Here is a 25,674-nt window from a genome sequence, read left to right as displayed (position 1 = left end):
AGGGAATTAGATGAGTCTCCGTGTCCTTTAAATTAGAATTTCAAGAATTTGGAAAAGAATATTGCAAAATCCTTGGAGATCTTCAATTGAAACACGATGTAATGGAAATCACAGAGCCCTGTGCTGCTCTATGATTTCTTCTGTAGGACGTTGTATAGCTATCAGGTCAGATATTGTAATTGGCCATCTCATCCCTTTTCAGCAGGAGTCTGTACTTCAGAAAATTAATAAAATCTTGAGGTGAAATGTTTTTATCAGAATGAGACAGCAGTCTGTCTTGATGGGTTCATCATTGGACTGATACACTCATGGGGATGTAAAGACTCAGGCATACTGTCTAGCTTGCGAGAAATAACTTCATTTTCTGTTACATGTGGTAAAAATGTTAAGTGATATACCGGTGCATGTCATTCCTAAAAGATAGTTTCTTAAGCAGGCATTGTAAGCTCTTCTATCTCACCAAGCCTGTGTTCATAAACAAAACAAATCACAAGTCTCCTTCTTTCTTTGTGGGGCTTTTAATCTGCTTTAGTTCATATTGTTTCCCCCAGTCCTTCTGACTTTTTGCTTTGGCTTAGTTTCTAACTGGTTCCTGCTCTTCTCATCATCTGGATGCAAGCCTCAGGCTTGCAGATAAGAGTTTGCAGAAACAGCCCTTTCCCCTCTGTTTTGAAGTTGGGTATTAAAGCGTCTTCCATTTCTTGTACTCCTGCAATCATTTTGAGAAGCTCCATGTGCCTGATATGATCCTGTGCCTTAGGTTGTTTCAGGTCTCTCTCCTCCTGCCTTTCATCAGGCCAGCTGAAAAATGGCCTGGCTGCGTCGTTTATAAGTGCAATAAAAGCTCCTGCCAGTTTCCGTGCCAGAAGTTTCACTTTCTGGTTGTGTTCCTGTTCGTGTTTAGTTGGTTCCAATTAGCTATCAGCATTAGCTTTTCATTTCATTTTGTACTGTGGAATATTTTGGAGCTAACTGTGGGTGCCCGGTGCCTGTGGGTGCTGGCAGGGGAGCTGAGAATGCTGTCTGCAGCTCTGTGCTGGCAGAAGATCTGCCCAGAAGAAGGCAGAAGAGACTGGCAAAGCTGAGTGATGATCTCCTGAGAAAAGAGCAGCAGCTGGCAGGAAGCATTGGATGGTTTAAACGTGCCTATGAGGCTGCAGCAGGAATGTCTCCTTCCTTCTCCCTTCTGCTTCTCTGCTAAAAGGATTCACGTTAGGTTTCACCTGTGAGGTATGTTAACCATTTCATTTTGGGGGGGAAAAAAAAAAAGGAGACTCTTTTGCTTAGTACAGCTTGACTGGAGCTTGTAGGAGTACAGTGAATGATAAATAATTAAAAATTAGTAAACCTAACAAGATGTTAGGAGGAATTCTTTTTCCTCCCCTTGGCTGCACCTGTGGCGTATTGCAGCGGATTTTAGCAATCCTGCCTTAACTTTTGTTGGGTTTGAGACAGTGGGCTCAGTTGTTTTTCAGTAGCAATTAATGGAGAAGATAAGGGCTGGCTGTCCTAAATTAGCCCTGGAAAATGTTGTTTGTGTGTTAGAGATGAGTCAGGAGCGAAAGCGCCAGGTTGCAATAACAATGCCAATTTTGAGCACAATAAAACAAGCACAGGAAGGTGCTGCTCTCTGCACCTGCTGCCAGCCTGCCTGGGGAAGCTTCCTGAAGGAGGGTGAGAAGCAGAGGCATCGTAGTGCCTGTTGATGGGCTGCAAGGCCTGCTGTGCTTCTAAGAAGGCAGTGGGTTTTGTGAAGCGCTTTGATGGACTACTCTCCTCTGGGGTTGACCAGCACGTTTTTTGTAACTTTTGTATAGAAAGTAGCTGTGATTCTATTTGATGATAAGCTTCACTCTTCCACATAACATGAATGCTTGATATGCTGTGGGAAGGGTTTGTTGAGTTAGTGTCATTATATTGGACACACTGGAACAGGTTGCCCAGTAAGGCTGTGGATGCTTCCTCCATGGAGGCATTCAAGGCCAGGCTGGATGGGGCTGTGAGCAACCTGCTCTGGAGGGAGGTGTCCCTGCCTATAGCAGGGGGTTGGAACAAGGTAGTCTTAAAGGTCCCTTCCAACACAAACCATTCCATGATTCTATATGGAATTATATGTATTCTGGAGAACTGTGGAAATGCATTGGATTGCTGTGCAGCAATAGGGCACACCCTCTGCTTTCTGTCCTAGATTGCTTGCAGTGCAGACCTGTAAATATTGCAGCTTCTGTATTTTGTGATAAGAGAAACAGTTCTGTCTTGGAGTTGGCAAATTGACTTCTGTCTCGTGAAAACGTGTTGAGCACTTCAGGTTAAAAAAAAAAAGCTTTTATAGGGCTTTGGAACCATAGTAATAAGCACAGTTTTAAGATTTACTCTGTGGTCTGTGTAGGCATATCTGTCACCAGTATATGTGAAATGAATCTTTCTTTTGTTTATACTGCCTCTTGCAGCGGAAGTAAGTTTGCTTCTTATCTTTGAAGCCGTTTCTGAAATAGAGAAAGTTACAATTGGGGAGAAGAGGAAAGATACACGAAAAGAAAGGATGAAAGTTATAACTTAATGTTATGATAAAGTATCATAACTTAATACTGTTTATTGAGCTCCATGTGTATAGGCTGGACATTAAAAAATACATATAAAAATTTATGTATGTGCATAAAATCCTTTTCAGAGTTACGGTTTCAGTTAATAAAATGCTTGCATGTGCTTGACTGCAACCGGTAGTATTCAAACTCATTGTTTCTTACTGCTGATAGCTTCAAGCTCTTCCAGAAGTTCATGCCTGGAATTCCTGCATGTTATGTAAATCAGATATAAACAGAGAGATGCGCATGCGTGTGGTTGATTACTTTCATTGAGCACTGCTGGAAAGCCTGCATGAGCAGGCTCAACATATGGGTACAAGTCAAAGACAAGCTCTTCACAATTTTGTCTCATTCTCTTTTCTCTCCACCATGCACTGATATCCAATTAAAATGTTCTGAGCATTCTGTTTCCCTTACAGTATTTCTGTGGGGTTCTTTCTTGTGTGCTTTTGAGTTGTGTCCTGCACATTGTTTCAGTGGAATAGGTTGACTGTTTCATTTCTTTTAATAACGAAGTTCCTGTCATGCATTCATAGTCTAGTTTAGCTGCTGATAAGGGATTAAGAAAAGAATTCTGTGCATACACACACATTTTTGTCTTTAATTTTCCCTTTCAGAGTACTTTCTCATGTGTACTATGTGGAACATCAGAGTGGATCGTGCTCTGATAATCTTTTGATTAAGATCAGAAGAGCTTTAGGAATTATAGTATGGCATGATGGGTACTTGTGGCAAGAGTAAGCAGTGGTTTTGTGCAGGTGTGAGGTTTACCTGGAGCAGTGAGTCCTCTTCTGGCAGTAGCTGAGAGATAAGATGCTGTCACCTGCAGCTTGGAGTTGCACCACACCTCCCACTGTACCTGAAACTCTCCACAGAAGATGCTGAAGAAGCAAATCTGAACATCTGTGTTGGTTTCATGCTGAGGTTTGCCATAACTTTCCAAAAAAAATTTCAACTTGTCTGGTTTGGTTTAGTTGTTACTTAAGCGAAAGGGAAAAGAGGTGTTTTGTGAGAATCTCTTATGGAATGAATCAGTAGTTACAGACAGCAAGCAGTTAAAGTAGAAAAACAAGCAGACGTCCAGGACATGACATCTCATCCTTCTCTTCTTTTTGTCCATGCACCTGTATGCATCAAAGCTGATACAAGTCAAAGCTATAGAGAAGAAAGTTTCTGAGGCACGTAGAGTCCTCTCTCTGCACTGGTTATTTGGATAATCTTGCAAAATATGACCGCTGTTACAAATGCTTGTGACACATGCTTGAAAATGCCTGGGGTTATGAACACGAAAATTGGCTGCAAGAAAGTGAAGTTCAGAGCAGGAGATAATATTGAGAGCAGAAATGTGATGCTGTGCCTTATCTAGCACTGCTTGTTCTTTCTTCAGTTCTGTGGGTGACTGCACTGAGGAATTTGACTTGGGTAATTCAGGAAGGGGAAAATTCAGGACTAAGAAGTTTGCTTAATCTGATGAGGTATGCTGATAGGCATATTGATGTGTGGAAGTTAGGTGCAGCTCCAAAGGGCTATCAAGGCCTTATGTGTTTAATTGAAAGAGAATGTGGTTTGGTGGCCAGAATAGTTTTGGGGACTTCTTAAGACTTAAGAATGGGTATCATACTTGATGATGCAAGTTTCATTAAAGCATACAATCAGTGGGAATATACCCCAGTGGTAGCTAAACAACAGAAGAATGCTGAATAAGTGCAGTAGAGAAGCACAGGCTTTGTATCTACCATGACAGCTGTTTCCCATTACATAGATGTCAAGGTAAATTAAGATATCTAGAGAAATATCAGAATCCCTAACTAAAAAACCCTCTCTTGGAATTGCAGGTTGTTAGCTAGAATTGTTATTAGATGGTAGGGATTTTTATTTTTTATTAACAGCCCACTTGTTTCCAGCATCCTGACAAATTTCTCAGAGTTTAGAGGTGGTTGTTCTGAAATGGCATTTTAAAATAGCCTCACAGTAGCTGATGCATAATGAATGAACATATTGTAATGGACCAGAAATGTCTTTAAACTACTCTGTGGATATTGTATGATTCTGTTGAATTCAGCTTTAGTGTTGTTTGGAAGAAATCTCTGATATGCTATTATGTGATCTAAGTTTTGTTGTGGGTTTTGTTTTTTCTTGTCTGTTTGATGTCTCAATTTTGTCATGTTTGCATTTCATTTAATACTGATTTGCAGAAGCTGATTAGTTTCATCTGTAAATTTCCCTATATTTCCCAACAACAGCGAGCTGTTTGTGTGAAAGAGAGGTTTGTTTCAAAACTTCAGAAAAGTAATTAGAAATATATTCACTGCTCATTCAGAAATTATATGCGTGTAGCTCACAAGCTAAGAAACTTAACCTTTTTTATGCATGTATTCTGACATCCTGAGCCATAGCTGTGGAGAAGGCTTTACTAAGAAGATAAGCTGTCTAAGAGGGAAGAGTTATGAAACTAGAAAGCGACATTTTCTGTCACAGACCAAAATCCAGGATTATCATGACCAGGAACCTCATCTGCTTTTTTTCCTCTTCAGTTAAGTTCCATGTTATCTTGTCTGATAACTGATTTCCCTCTTAAATCTGTATGAAAATGATCTCTTTAGCGAGGCTCTTTCCCATTGCCAGTGGCATTGGTTTTGTTGCCCATCCAAATGCTTATCTAAAAGATCCTTTCAAGTACCTACTGGAAGGAGGCTAATCCTATGATGTGTATGAATTGGCAATTAATATTAGGATTGCTGATACTTCTGGTAGGCATCCTATTTCACGACAAGGTTTAATTGTGTGCATGAATAAACTCAGAGACTTAAAACTCATTCACTGTGTAACACAGTGCTGGAGCTCTGGATGGGGTTCTAGGTCTGACTGGAATATTCCTGGTCAGTGCTATACAAATAGTGACTTGCAGGATGTTTTCTTAAATAAGATTTTCATTTGGGCTCTGTCTATCACATGCAAGACTGGAGTCCTATACTCAAGGAATGTTTCACAGCCTGTTAGCCTGGGGCTGTCCTTCTGATCCTCTGAGTCCACAAAGTATTTAGTTATGCGCTTCTGAAGGATAAATACTATTGCTAGTGTGCTGTTTTATGGCTGAGTAAATTTGACTGATATACAGAATCTAAACATGCCTGACTTGCTTGGTTCTGAAATAATTTGGAAAATGTTCTAGCTCTAAATTAAGCAGTGGGGGTAAAGCAGTGTTTTGCAGAGATGTTCAGATAATGAAAAGCTGAACAGAAAATTATATTTAGGACTGTTGTCCTGGCTGTGATGAATAATGATAGAGGTGATGTAAAGAGAGCTGTGCTACATTTGGTAGGTACATTTTGGCTGTGGCTCCTTGTTTTTTTTTTCCAGTTTCACTGCAGCTGTTGGCCAGTTTTCCCAGTTCTACTAGTGCTCATGGACTGAAATAACTCACTGTTTACAGGAGCAGGCTGACATCAGTCTGTAATAACCACATGCTAAAGTTGGAAGCATCACCTCAAATTCTATCTTGTACAAGAAAATAAAGACGTGCCTAGCGAATGACTGGGTGGGAAAGCTTAAAGGACAACTTAGTGCTGCCTTCTGGCTCTCCTCTCAGTGAAGGTGAAAGATCCAGAAACCTTTGGTCTGTAAACAGGCACAGTGCTCTGTACCAAGGTACCGAGATAGCCACTTCTTGAGTGAAGCAGTGAATAAAGAAATAAATACTATGGTATTGGAGTTTTGTTTGTGATTGATGCGTGCTAGAAGCTCAGAGACCTGGGATGAGTAGTTGTGCCTTTCTGCTACAAAAGTTAAACACTCACAGTTTCTAGCTACAGCATTCGCCTACCTTAAAATCTGTAGCGGAAAAGATGCAAGTCTAAATTTTACGTGTAAAACACTTCATAAAGTCGTAGAATCACCAAGATGGGAAAAGACCTCTAAGATCATTTAATTTGCCACTGATACAAGAATGTATTTGAAATACAGAAACACTTAACCCCCTTTTTGACATCTTCTAGTACTTTGGTTTCTGCTTGGAATGTTTCTGAGAGCCATTTGTATCTTAGAATCACCAAAGTTGGAAAAGACCTCCAAGATCATCTAGTCCAACCATCCACCTACCACCAGTATTTCCCACTGAAACCATATCCCTCACTGTGACATCCAAACGTTTCTTGAATGCCTCCAGGGGTGATGACTGTACCACCTGTCTGGGCAGTGCATTCCAGCGCCTGACCACTCTTTTAGAGAAGAAATTTTTCCTAACGTCCAGCCTGAATCTCCCCTGGTGCAGCTTGGGGCCATTCCCTCTAGTTGTATCACTAGTTACCCTGGAGAAGAGGCTGATCCCCATCTCACCATGATCTCCTGTCTGGCAGTTATAGAGATTGGTACGGTCTCCCCCTGAACCTCCTCTTCTCCAGACCTCTCCCAGCTCCCTCAGCAGCTCCCCATAAGACTTGTGCTCCAGACCCCTCACAAGCTTCGTTGCCCTTCCATGGACATGTACCAGGGCCTTGTTGTCTTCTTTCTAGTGGGGGGCCCAGAATTGAACATGGCACTCAAGATGCAGCCTCACCAGATCTGATGGGGGGAATGGTCACCTCCCTGCTCCTGCTGGCAACACTATTTCTGATACAAGCCAGGATGCTACTGACCTTCTTGGCCATCTGGGCACACTGCTGGCCCATGTTTGGCCTAGTGTTGATCAGCTCCCCCAGGTTCATATCTTTCACATGTCTTGCCCATTATGTGCTGGGAAAGTGGGTAGTACAGAAGCACTGCAAGTTTTAGTTACTGACATTTAACATGAGTTAATGTACAGACTTGTATTAAAAAAAATTACATTCTTGTTCTTCTTAAGGCTTTTGAGATTTGAAATATATTTATGAGCCCTCATGGTATTTTTCTTTCTCCTGACTTTTTAACTAAAGGTGTAGGTTGTTCATTACTTCGTTACTACTCCAAGAACTTCTGTGGCTTACCGAAAGATGCAGGCATGTTTGGGGAACACATCCTATGTCAAAAAAAAAAACATTTTATTGTAATGTTACTTGAGATGAAAGAAGTTGGGGAAAAAAATTGAGCAACACTTTGTTATCACATGTGCCAAAAACACGAATACTTTCTGTACTATGTTTTTTTTAAATACTAAATTTGGTTGAGATTGTGTATTAGAAACACGGTTCATAGTTTGACCTAGCGTTGTATTAGAGGACGTCTGTAATGGCTTATTGGTTCCTGCCTGCGCGTCTCTAGTTTTACTTTTGGAGTTGGTAAAAGATCTTTCTTCAGGCCTTTTTCTTGAGTCATGCACCCAATTGTATACAAAAGCAGTGTGCTCTGCTTAGGCTACAATCTGGTTATCAGGCATACTTGCAAAAAGTAAATTCATTCCTTCTCCTCTACACTTTTTTTTTTTGCTTTTAATTTATTTAACTGCAACAGTCTGAAATCCAAGTAGGTAAATTCTCAAGTATTTTATCTTCTTCCAGCATACCTCCGTGGATGGATACACTGAACCCCATGTCCAGCCTATCAAATCCAGTAGCAGACAGAACATCCCCCGATGTAGGAACTCAATTACATCTACAAATGAGGAACATCCTCACATTGGAAATTATCGCTTACTGAAAACAATAGGAAAAGGAAATTTTGCCAAAGTGAAGCTGGCAAGACATGTTCTTACTGGAAGGGAGGTAAGCCTTTTCACAAAAAAAAAAAAAAAGCTGTCACAGTATTTCATGTACTCTTTAGCTATCTTTATAATGAGTATTTCCACTTTTCTTTTACCTTTCTCTTCTAAAGAGCCTCACTTTTATATGAGTGGTTATTTGATGTTCGTGAGTTTGCTTTCCCTACTGACTTGCCTCTTTTTTTTGGAGAAAAAGCCAGGAAGTTTGTTGCCCACCAGAGGGTATTTTGGGTTTTTGGGAGGAGCTCCATTCATCCTCTCGTTTCCCAAACCAAAAAAAACCTTACTGATAGAGTATGTTTTGGTACTTGGGAAGGGTAGTTTTCCAGGAAACAGAATAACACTGTTCTGTCCAAATACTGACAGAAGTATAAAATGATTTTACTGCGGTACGATCCAGTGGCAAAGTCCTGAACTCCTGCTTGTAGAACCTGGTTGTTGAGAAATTTTGCCTGCTGGAATGCGTAAAGCATACATATGCATGTCTTAAAGGCACATGTATGCTGTTGCTCATAGATATGCAATATATTGTCATTCACACATTTCTCTGAATTTAACCTGAGTTTCTTTTTTTTTTTCCTTCCCCAAGGTTGCTGTGAAAATAATAGATAAAACCCAGCTAAATCCTACTAGTCTGCAAAAGGTAAGAGCATATAGTGGTATCTGAATCTATAATCAGTTGAACTTTGACCTTTTATTTCCTTTGCAAAAATATTTGGTCTTGTTATCTGGTTAAATAAACATCTCTGTGTATCTGTGACCTTTGGAGATGCTGGTATCCTACAGCCTTCACTGTGATGTGCATGTGCAATTTGTTTGCTAGCAGTTACTCTGTACGGTTCCTAACTAAGCACTACTTCTTTGCTCTTCCTTCTTCCTCTGGCTTCAGTTTTTGCTGACAATAAAATGTGTGTCTAATTAGTTACACAAATAACTTGTCTACACACTAAATCAAAATGAAATGCTATAAAGGACAGTGTTTTTCTTGGATTTTTCTTTAATGGAGTAATTGTTTTTTTGTGGAATTGTGAGAGGGCCAGTTTCTATGGCTTTAATGTTTTTTTTTTTTTACCTTTGTTCTTGCAACTTCAACAAAACATTTGTTAAACTCAAGTGACCCTTGGCAATTACTTTTGTGCACAGAATTGAGTGGAGGTAATTGGAACATTCTGGTTGGTTTGTTGCACTGTCAGTACCTGCAGATAGACATTCAGAAGCCCTACGTAGGCATTGTCATGGTGTAATAAGTGTTTTAATAAATTGTTGGTTTTTTTTTTCTTGTTCTTTGTCTTCTGTTTGTGTTTTGACTGAAGCACAGAAAGGTTTTGTCCTACTGGAGGTTACCCATTAAAAAGAAAAAGGATGTTTTTTTTATTTATAGATACTTAACTGCTGTTGTAACTGTAGAATGAGAAAGAAGCTAAGACTCATTGCTGTTCCTTTATCTCTGGCTGTCATTGTTTTGGGGTCTTTTTGTATAACTTTGTAGATAGAGAGTTGTGAATAACTTAGCTTTAATTTCTTTTAGCTCTTTTATTTGTTTAATTTCTGCTCTATGGTATTTTTGTTGTGTGTAAGTTCTTGAGAATTTTCTTTAGTTTAATCTGTTGAGTAGAGTCCGTGCAAAAGCATTGCTGTCCTTAAAGCCTGTCCTGTATGAAGCAAATCTCTTTGCAAGTTGGTGAAGAGGGACCCATCAGAGCAGTACTTGACAGAGTATATGGAGGAAATCTTATCCTGCTCATGTAGCTTGTCATGTAGCTGGTTTCCTACCTAGCTTGGTAATTACACTGGGACAGTTAGATGAGCAGGACTGAGCAATAAGAAGGTGAAAGATGTGTTTTGCCAGTGTGTTTCAATCGAGTGGCCTTTTAGTTCCAACCTCCAAATGAATTGTTCCATTTTCTACACTACTTTACAAGAAAACAGAAATTAACATCCAAATCTACAGAAAACACTTTTTTTCTTAAGTCTTGAAGTGACAGTTTGGGACAAATTAATGAGAAGCTGTTGGTGGAGATGAAAAGCTCAATATGTTTCTGTCATAAATGAGGAGTATTTATGTGGAAATAATCAACATACCCTTCAAAAGTATTGGATTTCTGATTTTCAAATTGATATGTTCTCTTTCATTACAAGGCAAAAATTGCAAGCAAAAACAGGATGAATGAGTGTTCAATGAACGTTGTGCTCTAAACACTGTTAGGTTATGAGATAAGAAGTACTTCAGTCTGTGGCATACAATGGCATACAATAGGGTTTAACTACCTTTGAGCCCTGTGTGTATGTTAGGGTAGGGAAAATGAAAGATTTAGATGCTCTTTTAAAAATAATGCCTTTTAAACATCTGCTTAGATTGAAGTATACTGTCAGAGGAAGAAAAAAGAAGCCATTAATTAGATGAGATGCTACTTGGGTTGCTTTAATCTTTTGACTTTACTTCTAAATTTACATGTAATTATTTAAAAAGTTCTTGTTTTTTTGTGTGGTAAACTTTTAACAGTCTAGATCTTATTTAATTCCCTAATTTCTGTAGAAACAGTGTACTTTTGTAGCTTTAGAGACTTCATGCTTAAGTTTTCCAGGAAGTTTTATTTCAGCAGTAATTGCTTTATTGATAAATGAGTTATAACACATGCAAATAATTGTGGTTGGAATTACTGATAGTATTTGATGTCATCTGCATTAAAAATAATAAAAATATGTAGAAGTTACTCTGTGAAATCTCCAAGACAACAGTGAAACTTTTAAAATGTTAAGTACAGTAAGAAAAAATAGAAACATTTAGTTCCTTATGTTTTATTGAATCTCTGTGTGGCCAGAATTTTTATTATTTTATCCACTGAAGTTGTGTGTAGGTCTGTTAAGCAGTCAACTTTTCTTTAAGATGTAACATTGGAAGTGGGGAATGGTGATAGTACCATGATTTAAATAGGAACAGATACTTTTCTAGTGAGTATTTATAGCAGTATGCTAAAGCAAGTTACTACCACAAAAATGCCACTCCTGAGTCTGAGCTCATCAAAAGCAGCATAGCTGAGAATAGTGTCACTTAATGGAAGCAGTGAGTTGTGTGCAGGTCAGCAAAACATGTAGGCCTTCAGTAACTTTGGGATGTGTGTTATTAATCAGACATGACAGCTGAGTAGTGATCTTAGATTTTGTGAATGAGCACTGTGCCTCCTCTCTCTGTTACTGCCATATAAAGGATACAAAGGGCAATTAGGCTTTGCTTTAGTACTGCTGCTGACCTAGTTGGGTAGAATGAGCTGAAGCATCCTCATTTGACATGTACTCTTCCAACTTGTAAACAAATATTTGAGCGTGTACTCAGTTGCTGCTAGTGTCATGTAAGCAATGAAAGTTTAGTTTGACCTTAGCCACAATTTGTGCTGTGTTGAATGACAAGCAATTTTGCAGGTATAGTCAAATAAAAGCATCAGGTATTAAGTAATGACAGAAATAAGCTGTCCTTGTGGATTTTCCATTTGGGCTCTCTGGCATGCAGTGTGGTAAGTTGTCTTAAGTTCTAATATTCTTCTTGCTTCAGGACCTCTATTTAAATAGGTCAGCAGCATTGAATTAAGAATTGTTTGCCTTTCTAATTTTTCACTGTGTGGTTCTCATTATGTGAGCACCTGCGTAAGAGACAAAAGTGGCTTTTATTGTGGACTTTTGCCCAGATAATAGTGCATTGTTCTGACGTGGCTTTTTCCACTGTCATGATAGTAACATTTTCCCAAAAGTAAGCATTTGGGTTTCATAATAACTTGAATTTATGTCAATACCTGTTCTATTTTCTGCATGTCAGTTACATGAAAGCATCTTCTTGTATTGGCTTTGCTGGTGATGCTTCTGAAATAGCATTCTGGTCCTGCTACATAAAACACGCTTGGAGAGCAGAAGATGCTTTTGTTCTGAGTAGGTTTCATCGGTGAGTGACATTTTCAGGTTTCCCCATTTCAGCAGTTCACTGGGCCTTGTACTCATTAACCATAGCTTAGGCTACAATTTAGGTTCGTTTGAGTTTTCTTCATAATACAACAAAAATAAGTGATTGAAATTGTTCCACATTTTCTATGTGTTATCTGTTTGTAGCTATTTTCTTTTTGCTTTATTTTTTAGCATCCCTTCTCATAATGATTTAGAAACTAGATTGACTTGGCTAAAATTTTTAGTTTGGTTTTTAGTGACTTAAAACAGTCAATCCTGATTGTAGATGTCAGCCTGACAGCAAGCAGATCTCTTTATTTTCTACAGTATGTGCTCTGAAAAAATGAAATTGCAAAAGCAGGAATGGAATTTTCAGGCCTTCTGCCTTTTCCACAGCTACAAGTTCTACAAATTGCTGTCCTGTACTGTAAGTGAAGCTATTGAGGCTATTACCCATTTGCAAAATAAAATGCTTGTTTGAGAACTTTCTGAACGGGAGCACATTTAGGACTAAAGAACAGTCTTAGAAATTTGTGGTAGGCAGGGGAAAGGGAAAACAGAGTGCTTTCATCTTTTGAGTGAGCAATATTCTGGTGCTACCTGCATTTGTAGAGAGGCAGACACCATCCCACTGGTAAAATAGCAAGTTTCCATTCAGCTTCTGCCTGACGTAATCTGTTTGGATGAGTATCACCCAAGATAATTTCTGCTGCTTCAGCCTTGCCCAGTTCCTGCTTTAAGTATACGTGCACATTTCAACCTGCAGGAGAAGTGCTTTGGAGTAAACAACAAACAAAACAACCCCCCAAAACAAACAAAACAAAACACCAGCATCACAGAATTGCCTTCTCTGCCAACAAGCACTTCAGAACTGCTCTCCAAGAAGAAAATACCCTATTTCACCTTTTGAGTTGATTTGGTTCTTTTAAAAGGTTGAGACTTGTAAAAGGTTGAGGCTGTTAATACCTCTTCATGTATTCTTGATTACTACTAGCACTGTGTATCTGCTTTGACGTGAGAACATATGCTTCAGTTTTCAGAAAAATTTCTATTCAAGAGGATACGTAATATGAGGTGTTAGGGGTGGGCTGGGGAAATCTATTGGCATTTGTATGGAATAAATCTGGGCCGCAACCTTGGATCATAATGATTTATTCTGTTCAGAGCCCAAGCAAGGAAGTGTTTCGTAGAACAAAGTATGTGCATGAGGCTAATGGTCAGCTCTATTGTCCTCAATACAGAACTTAGTTTTATGTCCATTTCATTTCTGGAAGAAAAATTACAAACGTAGAATGAAAGTTCTTGTTGTTAGGAAGACAATTTTGAATCTTAAACAATTAGTAAACTTCCAAATCCTTTGAGAATATTGAATAGAATAATGCATGTGTATTTTGACAGTGGTGTGCTTCATGTTACATGTAAAATTGTGTTCCTTGATAGTGTTTTTTCTAAATTTGAAATTGTTTGTAGAAATCTAATATTAAATACTGCTTATTAAGACCTGTGTTCAAGGCCATAACTTTTATACTAATGTTAATACTGTTAAGTTGTGAAGTTCCACTCTGGTCTTCTGGTGGGAACAGCAGTTTTGTACGTATGTCTGCTTAGTAGGGTTTCTCAAGTAGTTCCATTATGCAATCCACTGGTTTTGATTTGTTAGCTTCTGATGAATTCATTTACAACTTGGTGTGATGGCTTTTAACTGGGTTTGTGAACAAACAAGAAAATTTTGCAAAAGTTCATTCTGGTGCGCTGTATTACGCACCCATGTGTTCCATTCTGAACAGAAATGAGCTGCATTGTGTTGCTCATGTTTTCCCAGAGAAATATTTCTGTTGTCTCAAGCATCATATATTAACTGAAGAGCTACTCCTCCCTTTCAGGAGGTATTCAGTCTCCAGCTTGCATCATTGTACCTTTTTGTAGCCTTTTGCGTCGAGACTAATTTTGAAAATGGTGTGATGTCCTCTGAGACATCAGATGAGCAAAACAGCCACAATCATTGAGCCAGATTTTTATATAAGGAGGGCTGTAGTGAATGTTTCCAAAATAGCTAAACGCTGTACTGAATGAAGACAGTGAGCTTTTCCCTGCATTTCAACGACCTACTGGGACTGGAGTGTGTGTAGCACAGTGAATAGTTTGGATAGTGGGGATATGCTGCTCAGTGAAGTAAAACAGTGCAAACTTACATGGTTCTAAAAGCTGTAAATACTGCTGAAGAAAACTGTGTCGTCCCTTCAGCTTCCTTCTGTTTGTCTTCTTTCCTTTCAGCCCCTAGGTCAGTCTTGCAACATCTCTTATTTAATTGGTAAAACCAAAAATGTTTGAAATGCAAGAGCAAAGTCCTCTTAAAGCTCTAGCTTCTTCCTGATTTAAACAACAAGAACTAAAAAAGAACATTATTGTCTTAGATGTTTGCTTAGGTGCAAGTTTGTTTTTGATTACTTCACTCAGGATCATCAAGCAGACTTCAGTAACAAACCTTTCAGCCTTGATGGGAAGGAGAAAGGACATTGTGATCAATGACCCATTTATGAGAAAAGGGAACTTTTACACTTCACCTCCGTGGAGCATGAAGTCTAGGATGTCCGGATTCCTGGTGTCTGATTCTGTTTTAATGATGTCTTAAGATTTTATTTATTTATTTATTTATTTATCTATTTTTTGTGATAGTGCACCTTCCATGCACCATCTTACTTAGAGGTAGCTCAAGATATTTAACAGAGCTTGCAAGCAACCGAAACAGTCAGCTCACAGAGGGATAACAACAGCTTGTGTTTGCTTAGATTGTGGATGCCCCATCCCTGGAGGCATTCAAGGCTAGGCTGGATGTGGCTCTGGGCAGCCTGGTCTGGTGGTTGGTGACCCTGCACGTAGCAGGGGGATTGAAACTAGATGAGCTTTGAGGTCCTTTTTAACCTAGGCCATTCTATGAATATTTTCAATGAAAATATTCCATTCTTTTTGGTCAGTGGAAACCCTGAAAGTTGGTATTGCAGAAGGAGCTATAAAATTAGTTTGTGTTTGTATAAAGCTTGAAAATGGGTGTCTTTTTTGTAAATGGCTGGTAGTAATTTATGCTCTTCACTGTTAAATTGGTGATTATTACATTAGATAATATTCAAGGTATAGGTTTCATTCACTGGAGTTCACTGGGCTATTTTTTATGTATACATAGAGAACGTTTTCTGCTGATGTTAATTCCTATGGCTTACGCTGTTCCTTTTCACCTTATAAAATCATTTACCTTAAGTAACATACTCTAAGAATGTTTTCTTACTTCCAAACAGTTGTTTCGAGAAGTACGAATAATGAAGATACTGAATCATCCCAATATTGGTAGGAGTCCTGCATTTCTGCAGACTTCTTTCTTTTTATTATGCTGTTTACTCTCTGGGTTTTATTTTGAATGTTCTTCACTGTTAAGTTTTTGTTCCTTAAACTTCTGAGATAATAGGACAGTAGGCATTGGGTAAATATATTTCTGTCTCACTTTATTGACCCTGCTTGAAACAAGATTATTGACATGAGGAGATAAAATGTATAGTCATGAAAAACATCAACATTGAGCACTCTGGTCAGCCAAGGAAGCAAATTTCCCTCTTTACACTGAAATTTCTTAGTTTCTTAGGTGAAATGAGCAAAACTCCATTGTTTCAGTCTAGGAAAGACTCCTGCCACCTGATATTTCCAGAAAATTAGACTTGCCACGCATGTAATTTTCCCTTTCTGCTTTAGTTCTTTCACCTACCCCACAGCTTCAGGGCCCTACTTTGTGATGACAATTCTTCTGGCTGAGGAGGGCTGGACAGTCTTGTTCCAGAGACACTTAATGTTCCTGAATCGGCCAGAGGGCTTGTTGCATACAAGGTATGGACAAGGCATACAAGTTACTACATGCTAGGCACTCCCTTTTCATCCCTTGAATCGTTTGTTGCTTTTCCAACATTCTTAGCTTCTGCTGGTTTTTGTTGGGTTTTCTTTTTTTTGGGGGGGAGGGGGGAAGGGTGGGAGGGCTGTGGTGGTGGTGTGTTTGTTTCAAATGTGTGATGGCTGTTGGTATCTGAGAGAAGTCTGTCAGACTTAACAGTTGTGTCAGCTATGCAGTTTTTAGTTGGTCAGCGTATCAGTTTTCTAACTGAGAACAATTTACTGGTGAAACTGGGAAGGTTTGTATGGTCTTACAGAAATCTGTCAAATTAAACACTAATTGTAGCATGAATCTGTTTGTATACTGTGCATAAACTTCTGAGGAAACTGTGAATTAATGTGCTTTATTATCAACCCTGAAAATAATTTTGCTTTCTCCCCCACCCCCAAAAGAGTGCTAACCTAAAGGAGAGACAATTTCCTTGCAGTGTAATGTTCTCACTGGCAATAAATTATACTCACTTTCTGAATAAGGATTTGGTTGGGTTTTTTTGTGTGTTTGCATTGTGCTTTTGTTCCCCATTGCAATCTCTTATTCATTTTTCTTTCAGTGAAATTATTTGAAGTCATTGAAACTGAAAAGACATTGTATTTGGTAATGGAATATGCCAGCGGGGGTAAGTAAATTCTTAATTCTGCTTTAAGGATGAACTGAAATGCAGAAAGCCGTGCTGCTTGTATGCCTCGGAACAACTTAAGGATTTTATGCTTAATGGGTTATTCCAGTCTACTCTTCAGAACCATCCTAGTAGACATCCCAGGTCATACTCTTTCTTGCTTGCATAATGCTCTGTAAAGTAACCTATTAGATTTGTGCTTAAGGGTAGTTACTGATCTAAGGTTTACTGCTGAAAACCTCGTGCCAATTCAGTGTGAAAACTTAACTCAGTATCTGCCATATTTAAGCAAGCATCAGTCCTCATTTTACCTTGAAAATGTGTGCTAAGCATTGAAGAGACAGGTCCAGGGATGTGAATAAGGAATAAGAAAAAGTGGGACTAGCAGATAATAAAGAGCATAATGGACAGTGAGTGCATGCATGCTTATCAACTGAATGAAACTGCTTGAACGTGGGAAGGGAACCCAGCCCAAGGCTGGTGGCCAGTTAGGAAGGGCTGTTTGTCAGACAGTGCAAAGATCAAGGTCTGGACAGAATTTTAGGAACTTTATCTTAGAGAACAACTGGGAAGAAAGAAAAGCAAGTAGTGCATACACTCCTGAGTGAAGTGGCTAGAGATGCACAGAGCAGATCTGACATAGAAGTCCTCTGATTCTCAGCATATTTTATATGCAACATAAGTTTTTTAAGATCACGAGTCATTTTATTCTGTCTCATAGTGTTTTTTAGATTTGTGTTGGATAACTGAGGAAGTCTTAGTACAAAGGTTTTTAATGTTTGTATTTGTTGACTGTTACATGTCTAGAAAAGAAAATGAATGCAAGCAATAAAGTATAATTTTTCCTGTCTGCTTCTATTTCTCTCTGCTCTGAAAAGGGGAGGGTTTGTTTTCAAGCGTTGCCTGATTGTGCTTTAGAGTCAAAAATATAACCATGGTGGATAGGACTGATGTTTTCTCATATTTGTGTTTAGGAGAAGTGTTTGACTACTTAGTTGCACATGGAAGAATGAAAGAAAAAGAAGCTCGTGCAAAATTCAGGCAGGTATGAAATTAACATTCAATCTTTCAATTCTATGTATGGTATTTTCAAATAGACTTGAGTATGTGCATACTTTTTTTTTTTTTTTTTGCTTTAAAAAAAAAAGAAAGAAAATTCATTGTTGTGGTAATGTTTATTAAAGCTGGAGTGGAAAAAATTGCTGTAGAAGAAATATCTGCTTCCTACGTACCATCTAAAAATAGTAGTAGGCTGCTTTACATTCCTTTTAGTGGATGCTCCTAAGGGCCACATTTTTTATTGTGACTCGCTTGAGGTTTTCATCCTTTAATGAGTACTTTGGAGTTTAACAGACAGTCTATCTAGAGATGTTGATATTATTGCTTATCTCTTGCTGTATCTTGTCACATCGTTTTCTGCAAGGGACATTATGTAAAAGGATTTTGTATCTTATTTACAAACCTTTTCATCCTGATTTTTTCTTGTACTGTTTTTGTGAAAAGCTTTGATAGATTGATGAGCAAAATTTCGAGTTAAAGTGTATGCTTAACATGTAAAGAAACTTCTTTTAACTTTTTCTAACTTTATCTTTTTGTTATGCAAACGAAAAAGATGCATATGAAAATGTGTAATGAACTATTCTGTTGATGATGAAATGTGCAGGTATGCTACTGGTATTTCAGATGATAAAATCTGAAATGGAACATTCAGCTACTGATTTTTCAAAAAAATTATTATTTCTCTTTATAGCTATTGTGCAATCAGTATTTAAAACAGATGCTTCTCTGCATCTGTTACCTGCAGGAGTATGTATTAAACTTTTTAATAAGAAAATGAGTTTTGGTATTTCAGATTTTATGAAGCGTACATGAATATTTTTCTAAAAGGACAGCTTTATGTATTAACTTTTTTGTTTTGCTGAATCATATCAGGAGCTAAAATTACTAAACAATATGTGAAAATTTATATTGAATTTAAGCTAAAATATTTCTCTGATTGTCTTGGTGTTTCAGATTGTATCTGCAGTGCAGTACTGTCATCAGAAATGCATAGTTCATCGTGATCTTAAGGTAAACTGTTATTCATTCTTCGTTGTAATGATTGACAGTGTAGACTTAATTTCATTATATAAATTTGTCCTTGCTGTAGACTCTGAACAGGTGAATGTGGGAACTGCTATCTCTTCGTGTTTTATTCTCGATTTTCTGAAGCACAGAAACAATGTAGCTTGCTTGTTGGAACAGGGGTAAGACAAGAACAGAATGTGTGCTACTTTCATCTCAGTTTTGGCTCTGAGAGAAAGATGTGCTCTCTGAAGAATTATACCTGCTGGCATACAGATATCTACAGAGTGAAGCTGCGAAAGTTCAGTGACAGCAATCAACACCACTTAATTAACTACTTTCAGTTAAGAAGTATATATATTGCAGGATATAGAAAACATTCACTTCTTAGTGATTCATTTAAAAAAAAAGTAAGATTTTTAATCCATATGAATTTCTGGTTTGTACTTTAATTCAGGCCAAAAAATACATTGAAGATAAACATAAATTACTCCAATTTCCTTTCATTTTTTTTTTAAATGCTTTGTGGTGCTTTTTTTCCTGGTACACAAATACCAGGCCTTGTTAAAGAATTCTGCAGTTGCATGCACAACCTAAGCCTTTAGTCTAAAGTTGTCTTCATGCCAAGTTTAGATATCATAGGATTTGGACACAGGATCTTCACCCATTTAAAAGCTTGATTGTATTCTTGCTTTACAAAGAAAACACTGCTGTAGGTTCTTTTTTGCTCATGTATCTAAATACCTGTGAAAAGATTAATTTGGATATTTCCAACAGAATGCCTTCAACCTCTTTGTTACAAATCTATTCCCTAATAAATGTTGATATGCCAGCTCCTGGCATATGTATGGTACCATACAATCCATCCTTTACAGCTGAGTCCTTCTTTCCCAGGATTGTTGTCATTGGATGCTGGAGGTGCTACTGCGTGGCCAGTGCTCTTAAGTCAGAATGGAAGGAAAAAAACGATCTTACAAAATCTTGATTTAAAAATAAATACAATAAATTCTTTTCCTTCTTATGTGGTGGTTTGGCACTTGTAATGTTTTGTCAAGCACCCTGGAGTAGCTTGCTCCTGACACTGTTAAGGGCTTTCTAGAAGGCTGGATCTACAGTGCCTGCTGGCTCAACTGAAGAGCTCCCTTCGTTGATCCCCTTTTAAGTACATGAGGCTGAGAGTGGGAGAGAAGAGATGGCTGTCTGTCTCCTTACCCTTACCTGGAACTTGCTTGATCTGCACAGCTACGTAATTGACTCTTGCTGTATTTATTTAGCATCCTGCATCTTACTCTTTCTCCTAGAGCCCTTTGCAGCCTCTACCCTTAATTCCCTTCTTAGCTGCTTAGCATGCATACGCTTCTTTGGCCCTGAAGCGTGACCAGAAAAGGGCAATGAGACTGATGGAAGGTCTGAAGCATAAGTCTTATGGGGGATGGCTGGTGGAACTGGGATTGTTCATTCTGAGAAAAGGAGAGACCTTATTGCTCTATACAACTGTCTGAAAGGAGATAGTGGCAAGATGGGGTCAACTTCTTTTGGGTAACAGCAGTAGAACAAGAGGTAGTGGCTTTAAGTTGTGCCAAGGGGAGGTTCGGGTTGGATATTAGGAAAAAATTCTTAGAGTGGTAAGGCACTGGCACAGGCTGCCCAGCGAGGTGGTAGAGTCACCATCCCTGGAGGTGTTCAAGAAACATGTGGATGTGGTACTGAGGGATGTGGTTAATGAACATGGGTTGGCAGCTGGACATGATGATCTTAGGGATCTTTTCCAACCTTAATGACTTTTTGATTCTTCGTGTAACTCAGAGGACTATGGAAAATTGCTCTGTGGCATTTGCATGGTATCCCTTTTAACACCTGTCATAAGTCTCTGCTGCTGTTCTTTTTCCTTGTTTCAAGATAGACAGAAAGGCTCCAAAATCACGTGTTAGTTTACTTTTCTCTCTACATTTTCTCTTATATAAAGTTATGCTAGGTTCATTTGAAATGTTCAGCATTAAGTGTGATTGAAAACCAGTCAGCTTAGCCAATGGAAAATGCATAACCTAGAGTGAAAAGGACTAAATGTATGGTTTTGAGGAAGTGTTCTCACTTCCTCTCTCCTTTCCAAACATTGTCTGTCATCTCTGCAGCTCCACACAAAGAATTTTAAGTGAGAAAAAGGAGGAAGAGGCAATTTGTAAAGTTGTCTGTGTTCACATCTGCTTCTGTTGTTTTTTTCCAAGTTACGGGCATGGCTGACCAATTTACTTCATTTGCACCTTATTAAAACAGAGGTCTAGTATCACAATGGAGATTTGATGAGCTTTTTTATTTTTTTAAGAGAAATAAGGTAAGCTATGATATATAGGTTACTTCTGACTCAGATAGGAAGAGGCATGTAAGGTACAAGTGTGTCTAGTCCTTTCTGGAAAAAGAGGGAGAGTGTGAGGCCCATTGCTACTTAAACTGTCTCCCATTGATTTGCTTCTGTGAAACTAAAAAGCTTGAGTAGAAAGAGTTATAACTGAATCCAGCTTTGTGCTCGCAATATGGTGCACAAGTCTTATCATACCTTTCCAAGTGACTGCTAATGCTTTTTGGTCTGAATATCTAGCCAAAAAGAGCATAGTCTTGTTATTTGGCATATTAAAAGTGTGTGTGTGTGGAGGGGGGGAAGAGGAGGAGAAAGAGAATAGGTGGGCTGTTGTTTTTTAGTGGTTTTGTCTGAATAAGAAACCTAAAAGTGCAGGGTCTTAGGGTAGCTGCGTACTGCTGAACTAGGAGGACTATTGTAATCGCTGAGCAGCTGCACTGACAGTAATGTTTTCACCACAAGGAAAATGAAGTCTTTGTGCAGTAATGTAGAAGGCTGTCAAATCTGGAAAATATTTCAGAGTGTGTCTGCAGGCACATCAGCTGGAACCAGCTGAGATTGCAGGTCATGAATTGGGAAAATAAAATATTTTCCAGGAAAGTAAGTTAGTGAAAATGGGCTATATTTTGTTCTTGACAAAGGCTAAATTCTGTCTGCCAGCTATTGGTTTGATATATTGGTAGACTCCTTTCCTAGTCATTGAATGAGATGAAATTATTAAAAATAAAACCAACAAGGGCGGAGAGAGAACACATGTTTACTGCTGTTAGCAAAGTAAACAAGTTCAGTGATCCTAAGCCAAGAGATGTGTGGTGCTGGTTTTTCTGATTGTTTGTTTCCTTCTCCAAGTGGAAGGAAAGAACAGTTATTAGTCTGTTTCGAAGAGGACTCAACTGAGCACAGCATCTGATGAGAGAATTCAGTGTTAGCTATAAAGCTGACATTTGGCAGTTAAGAGAATGCTGCACTTTGGCTAATGGCTGACCTGTTAAAGAAGAGATTCCTGCACTACTTAGTTTCTGGGAAATAGTGCTGGTGATGTGTCCATCAGGAGCCTGGACACAGATGAGTAAACACTGTGGTTCTCCTGCACACAATGCATAGCACCTTGTTTTAGGAGATGCACTTCATTCTTTTCCAGTAGCATATGAAAATTTCTCTAAGCATATTCTTTTTATCTTCTTCCCTGCCTATGATATTAAGGTATAAAATACTGTCACTGATTCTTCGGGTTCCTGAATACTTGCATCTGCACATTTGTAATGCATTCTATTCACACAGTCATTGTTTAATGCCCACTAACATTGAGATGCATAATATGTCCATTTTTCATACAGAGTGTAATAATTGAGTGTTAATGTTATTACCGCTAAAGCAAAACACTAGCAATAAGGTGGGAAGAATTTTTTGGTGCAGGTTGCTAAGGTAGGACACATGGCTTTTCAAGTCATGAGTGCCTACTAACAGCTCCCCACCAAATGGAAGATGATGTTTGGGATTCAGTATATGCTCCATGGTGTCAGAAAACCATCAAAACCTGAAACTGCTGTTTTGAGAAGTCCATGTGCTTCAATCTGACACTTAACAGTTCTATTTTCCTAGCTAAATAAATTCAATTTTCAATCTTAATAATACATTAAGGGGGATTAGTTCCTTTCTTAATGCAAGAAAGATGCAGAAGATAAAACAATTTTTCATTTGTCTGTGATATATTGGTCTTATACATGGCTTGTCCTTCTTTTATTTTTCTCTTAGGCAGAAAACCTTCTACTTGATTCAGATATGAACATTAAAATTGCAGACTTTGGGTTTAGTAATGAATTTACAGTTGGTAATAAACTGGACACATTTTGTGGAAGCCCACCGTATGCTGCTCCTGAACTTTTCCAAGGAAAGAAATACGATGGTCCTGAAGTAGATGTGTGGAGTCTTGGAGTGATATTGTACACACTAGTAAGCGGATCATTGCCATTTGATGGTCAGAATTTAAAGGTAGGCTTATAATATGAAATCTAGGCTTTTCTTCTTTAAGTTTTCTGTGTCATTTGTAGGTTCATCTTTTAAAAATTTATTTTAAAGGAATTGAGGGAGCGAGTACTGAGGGGGAAGTATCGTATTCCGTTCTATATGTCCACAGACTGTGAAAATCTTCTTAAGAAGCTACTAGTACTGAACCCAATAAAACGAGGCAGCTTGGAAGTAAGTAATTATACCTTTTTCCTTTAAAAATAAATAAATAAATGATAACTATTATCCCAGCTGGGCTTGCTTACCCTGGAGAAGAGAAGGCTATGGAGTTACCTCATTGCAGCTTTCCGGTACCTAGGGAGCCTACAGGCAGGAGGGGAGTCAACTCTTTACAAAGGTAGATAATGGCAGAACAAGGGGAAAGGGTTTTAAGTTGAAGGAAGGAAGATTTATGTTGGATATTGGGCAAGTTCTTTACCAAGAGAGTGGTATGGTGCTGGCACAAGCTGCCCAGAGAGGCTGTGGATGCTCCGTCCCTGGAGGTGTTCAAGTCCAGGTTGGATGGGGCCCTGGACAGCCTGTGGTCTAGTATGAGACATGGAGGTTGGTAGCCCTGCCTGCAGCAGGGCGGTTGAAGGTTAATGATCCTTGAGGTCTCTTCCAACCCAAGCTATTTTATGGTCTTCCAACCCAAGCTATTTTATGGTTCTACGATTAATTTAGATTAAGAATGAGCAAAATATAGTAATTGCTTAAGCCTTCTTTTAATTTTCATGATAAGTATCTCCTGTTTTAGGGGGACCAAAAGTACTGAAAACAAATAAACAACCCACCCCACTCCCCAAAACAAAACCCTAGGAAGCATCCCAGAAACAAAGCAGCTTGAGTAGAATATGTTAGTGAATTGCAACTAACTGAAGACTGTCATCTAAGAACATTTCAGAGTGCAAAGTGCTCCCATTTGTTTGGATCAGATAATAGATTCAAAACATTGGGAAAGCTGGACAAGATCATAAATATCTTCATCTTTGAGGAATTCTTCAGGGGAAAAAAAAAAAAAAAAGAAAGAACAGCAAGCAATACCATAAGTATTTTTGAAAGTAACACCTGCTTACCGTAGTTATGAAAGTAGAACAGAAGATAAATACATTCTTTGAAAATAGTATTTGCATGAGTTAATTGCCAGTGACCTTTGCTTTATCTTTCTATGCATAGTTGTGCAGCAGCGGATAGAATTCCAGAGATGAAATCCCATTTAAGCAGCTTTATATTTGTGTTGGTGTGACTTCTGCCCCCTGGTACCTGTGCAAGGAAGCGTGCATTTGCTGAGCTGTGTCTGCATGCAGCTTCTTTCAAGCTGATACTGTTTTGTGACTTAATATGAATAGTTTTAACTTGAATATAATCTGCACAGAAGAAAATAGTGAGTGATGACTTCTATTTGGATGTTCATTAATTGTGTTGTATCCTTTCTCATCTGGAAGACATAGTGATAAGAGCTTAACCACCACAAGACATTGGAAGATTGCTCCTCTTTCCTCACAATGTCATGTTTCAGTTTTAGGAAATACGTTCTCATTTTATCTTACTTTTCTCTGGATTTTCAGCAGTTGCAGTTTCTCTTCAGATGTACTTTCATTTTCATTCAAATATTGTGGCATTTTCCAGTTCTTTTAAAATTCCCTTTTGTCCTTGGAGAGAGGTGTTGCGTAGCAGCCTCACAGGGAGCTGCACAGTAGTCAGGTTGTATGGAAGTAAATATTACATGGGACAGGGATGATTTGAGTCAGTACTAAAACAGTGATGGTATGGGCAGTAGTCAGTACACTAACAAAGGGGGAGAGGCAGTACAAACTTACTTTAAATAGGTGTTCCTAAAATTACATTTGGAGTATGTATTTAGTAGTTGGTCTGGAAATAAATAGCTGTTAAATTTGTGTGAGCACTTCTAAAAATGTGTAACTAAAATTAGAAGTACATATTTAGTAGAAGCTTTTGAAAGGCAGAAGGTTAATGTTATCCTGGGGGAGAGGGTTTTTCCTTGTGCTGTCTTGCAACTACAACCCTGGCCATACATGCATTCATGATTCCCATGCATGATTTTCCCAGGCCATCCAGTAGGGTTGGATATTGGGGAAGTTCTTTACTACTCACTGGTGAATTTGCAGCAGAGCTGAGGCTGACTCAGTATCAGCACTGCGTATGTTAGCTTTACCACTCTTACTCTGGTAAGAATCAAGTAAACTTTTATTCACATGGTGTGTGTAGATGACTTCTTGGTTGCAACAGAGAGGAAACACTTCAGAAGCAAGAGAACATTTTTGTAAAACTATAAACCTTCCAGGAAGAGATGGAGAAAGAATGCAGTATTAGAAGATATGTGGAACTCTGTCAGGTTTTCCAGAAATCCACCACTCCACCACCATCCTTAAGTTCTTTGCAAAGCAAAACTGAAATTCCCATGAAGGAGATCTGTGTTTACAAGCAGTAACAAAGCACATCATTTTGAGAAAAAACAGACCTTGAGTCAGGCAAGATTAGTATTAT

General features: G+C 38.5%; 1 protein-coding gene across 9 annotated transcripts in view; it reads left to right on the top strand.

The window, feature by feature from the left end:
• The window catches only part of MARK1 (microtubule affinity regulating kinase 1), a 56,340-nt gene that overhangs the window by 13,752 nt on the left and 16,914 nt on the right, over window positions 1-25,674 (top strand). For 8 of the 9 annotated variants that reach the window (XM_085219200.1, XM_010706688.4, XM_010706686.4 and 5 more), the window contains exons 2-9: window positions 8,057-8,260; window positions 8,846-8,899; window positions 15,483-15,531; window positions 16,674-16,739; window positions 17,714-17,784; window positions 18,753-18,809; window positions 22,915-23,151; window positions 23,239-23,358. In XM_085219200.1, the coding sequence (XP_085075326.1) occupies window positions 8,057-8,260; window positions 8,846-8,899; window positions 15,483-15,531; window positions 16,674-16,739; window positions 17,714-17,784; window positions 18,753-18,809; window positions 22,915-23,151; window positions 23,239-23,358 (858 nt within the window). Of the gene's footprint in view, window positions 1-8,056; window positions 8,261-8,845; window positions 8,900-15,482; window positions 15,532-15,958; window positions 16,063-16,673; window positions 16,740-17,713; window positions 17,785-18,752; window positions 18,810-22,914; window positions 23,152-23,238; window positions 23,359-25,674 lie in introns of those variants that run through there. The other variant, XM_010706689.4, reaches the window with a different exon arrangement.

Source organism: Meleagris gallopavo, chromosome 2 (genome assembly GCF_905368555.1).
Source record: "Meleagris gallopavo chromosome 2, MGAL_WU_HG_1.1, whole genome shotgun sequence".
Taxonomy (NCBI): Eukaryota; Metazoa; Chordata; class Aves; order Galliformes; family Phasianidae; genus Meleagris; species Meleagris gallopavo.
Note: the sequence above shows the minus strand (reverse complement) of the source record. Positions and strands in the feature narration are given on the sequence as shown.